Source organism: Hylaeus volcanicus, unplaced genomic scaffold (assembly GCF_026283585.1).
Source record: "Hylaeus volcanicus isolate JK05 unplaced genomic scaffold, UHH_iyHylVolc1.0_haploid 11500, whole genome shotgun sequence".
NCBI classification, from domain to species: Eukaryota; Metazoa; Arthropoda; class Insecta; order Hymenoptera; family Colletidae; genus Hylaeus; species Hylaeus volcanicus.
Genome location: NW_026532639.1, coordinates 96 through 3054, shown reverse-complemented (window position 1 = coordinate 3054; position 2959 = coordinate 96). Strand labels below are relative to the sequence as shown.

At 43.6% G+C, this 2959-nt stretch overlaps 1 protein-coding gene across 2 annotated transcripts; it reads right to left on the bottom strand.

The window, feature by feature from the left end:
* Positions 1 to 82: 82 nt before the first annotated feature.
* Positions 83 to 2329, bottom strand: LOC128882398 (basic helix-loop-helix transcription factor amos-like). Of its 2 annotated transcripts, none has more exons than XM_054133997.1 (4): positions 1992 to 2329; positions 987 to 1144; positions 467 to 575; positions 83 to 338 (listed from the first exon to the last, which is right to left on the bottom strand). In XM_054133997.1, exons 1-4 carry the CDS (start codon positions 2093 to 2095, stop codon positions 98 to 100), a joined length of 612 nt encoding a protein of 203 aa, XP_053989972.1. In that variant the 5' UTR covers positions 2096 to 2329; the 3' UTR covers positions 83 to 97. The 2 variants fall into 2 exon arrangements, with proteins under 2 accessions (XP_053989972.1, XP_053989971.1); XM_054133996.1 differs by having other exon boundaries at positions 83 to 341; positions 1992 to 2324.
* Between the last annotated feature and the right edge of the window lie 630 nt (positions 2330 to 2959).

Sequence of the window (2959 nt, the reverse complement as noted above, 5' to 3'; positions counted from 1 at the left end):
TTTCTTAGGGAGTTGGATCTCCCTATACAGTCTTCATGGTACCAGGAGATACAAAGTACTTTCCAGTCCAATAATTCCCCAGGTTTTTCTAGGATCATTATATCAGTGAAAAATGGAATTGGTACCAACCACTCGTGTTCCATTCGGCACGTTCGCCATTTATTTCTCCCCTAAGGCACCTCTCGACGTAAGTGAGCGGGTCGAGTCTCGCAGCCAGGACTTCCCGCAGGAGAGCGATGTAGGCTATCGCCAGGCGAAGGGTGTCGATCTTCGACAGCCTCTTCTCGTATGGGAACGTTGGTACGTGAACTCTGAGCTCGTCGAAAGCCGAGTTGATGCTGCTAAAAATCGTAATCGAACTTGACAATCCGCCACACTCGTTCCCAATATTCTAATAGTAAATCACTTTGCAGGCTTGGGAGAAGAACACTTAAATTGGGAGTGTTCGTTGCGAATAATTTCTCACCTCAGCATGCGTTTCCTCTCGCGTATGTTGGCAGCGTGTCGTTGGATTCTGTAAGGGCTGCCGTTTGGGTAATAACCCTCCTCCACGCCGTTCATGTCCGTCTCGTGATCTAAAGAAAGGAAGAGAATCAACCTAACACTCTTGGTGGGTTTAGTTTCATTGGGAAATGTACAAAGATCCTAAATATGACATGTCCTGAATTGTTGCAAACATTGCACCATGTTTTCCAAAGCGCAGGATGGTCGAGCGAAAACAACGTAAGTTTTATAAGAGACTTTATTAATAACAGTAACTGTAACGAGTCCAAGCTAAGATTGACTTTGAGCTTTTCTTGGTTATTTTTAATTATTGATTCACACACAATCTGGTGCTCGGTAGCCGCTACCGGTCACCGGAAAGCGGTACCGATTATCGGTAACGTTGCCGACTGTCGGTAGCGGTGCCGATTGTGCAAATCCGGCACATGCAATTGCCTACAAAAGGTATCTACATGTTTTATCGTGAGTTTTGATAGAATTACCAGGTGTGGAGACAGGCATGTGGTAGTGCAGAGGCGAGTGCGTGTGCGAGGATGCGTGAGCGACGTGCTGAGACGATCTTCCAGCGTAAACGCAAGACGGTAGCTCGGCTAGATCCTCCTCGCTGATGTCGCTGCTGGGGCCCACGTAGTACTGGTTACTGGAATAAATAAGGTTGTCGGGGAAATTCAAAATCATTAATATATATATTAATGATTTTGATATGATTATGATATATATTAAACTAATATGTAGAAATTAATCCTGCAACTCTAAATTCAGAAATTTGTATACCCCAGTTTGAGTAGGAATATTTAATTGTCATTCTGGTATTTATAAGTACGAATTTTCAAAGTTTCTACACGTAGCCCTGGTCTCAACCCGATGGACAATTGCATTCTCTTCCAGAATTGTTATAACTTGTATTTGCAATCTGTTGGGAGGAGAAGAATAATAATAAGGAGTAGTTTAGGGCCACTGAATTTTGGATACGTAGATAGATTGTAATGTCTATCAGGTTGAGATTTATTGTTACTCTTCCAATATTGTTATAAATTCTTGTCCCATTCACATTATATTAAACGATAGATAAAAATTGAAAACTTAGAAGACCTTTCTTCTAAAATTCAATGTTTGCAGTGAACTTCTAACTTTTCAATTTTTATTTTCGAAACTATCCGTCCTACGAATAAACTGCAAATATAAAAAAGTTTCGTCGCATCATCCCCTACAAGCTTATATTTTTTTAATATTGATTTAACCGATACAAACAGACCTAACTCAGACCTAACCCAGACCTTTCTACTAAAATTCAATTTCTGCAGTGAACTTCTAACTTTTCAATTTTTATTTTCGAAACTATCCGTCCTACGAATAAACTGCAAATATAAAAAAGTTTCGTCGCATCATCCCCTACAAGCTGATATTTTTTAAAAATTGATTCAACAAATACAAACATTTCTCCGAGCCCATATGCCTGCCCATGTTTATTGTTAAATTATTTATACCTGGTGCAGGCTACGGTGGAGTCAGCAGCCCTGGACGTGGTGCCCACCCTGTGTCGCATCCTCTGGCCCCTGTCCTCATAATCGTATGCAGAATGAGTCGCCATAGCTCCTCCTTCTCCTCACCAGCTCATCAATCACTTCACTTATGCTTAAAACTAATCCTTGAACTCTTCCAGGGACTCCTTCCAAAGCCAACCAGAAGATCCTCTTGGTCCTCCTCTCGACCTTCTTCGATTCACTCGGCGGTCTCCAAACTGTCTTCGGTCCTCCAATCTGACCTTGACTTCCGAAATTCCAGGAGCCTCCAACGACGGGATCCACGGGACAGCAAGGACTCCGACTATCGGCCCTGTCCCTGGGGAATCGCGTTTATATAGCCAGCCCGAGCCAGCCGCTTGGGGGATGATCGATGCAACCCATGGGCGGGGATTTCGTCCAATCGTCGCGGAGCCAGGGTACCGACGGCCGAAGGACGTCGCAGCGATTGGCGCACCGGATTAACAGCGCGCGCTTTATCACCGGGGCTCCTGCGGTTTAGTGTTACTGCCAGGAGATTTTATTTCCGTCGTTTTCCACCCCCTCGCGCTCCAGCGAGGAGGGTCGGGAGGGCTGGAGGAGCTTCGATTCGGTCCTGGAATTCTTTTCGAACGCCGAGGATCGATCCTGGCTCCTTTTTCCGACGACGTTTTCACACTTTTAGGGGATGAACGCAACAATTTATTTGTAGAGAGGATTTCGTGGTTTTGGGCTGGGAAAATTCAGGCGTGGTGTGGATATATTGAAGAACAAAGGTGGTAAATTGGAACTTCTTGGGGGTTGTATTTTGGGAGAAAAAAAATCGAGGATGTCGCTTATAGGTTTACTTAACTAGACAGAAACGAACTTTAACATGCATGTATATAATATTTTATATATGAGAGAGTTTACATGTTTTTTTGGTTGGAAAAATTCATGTATGTTGGGGATGA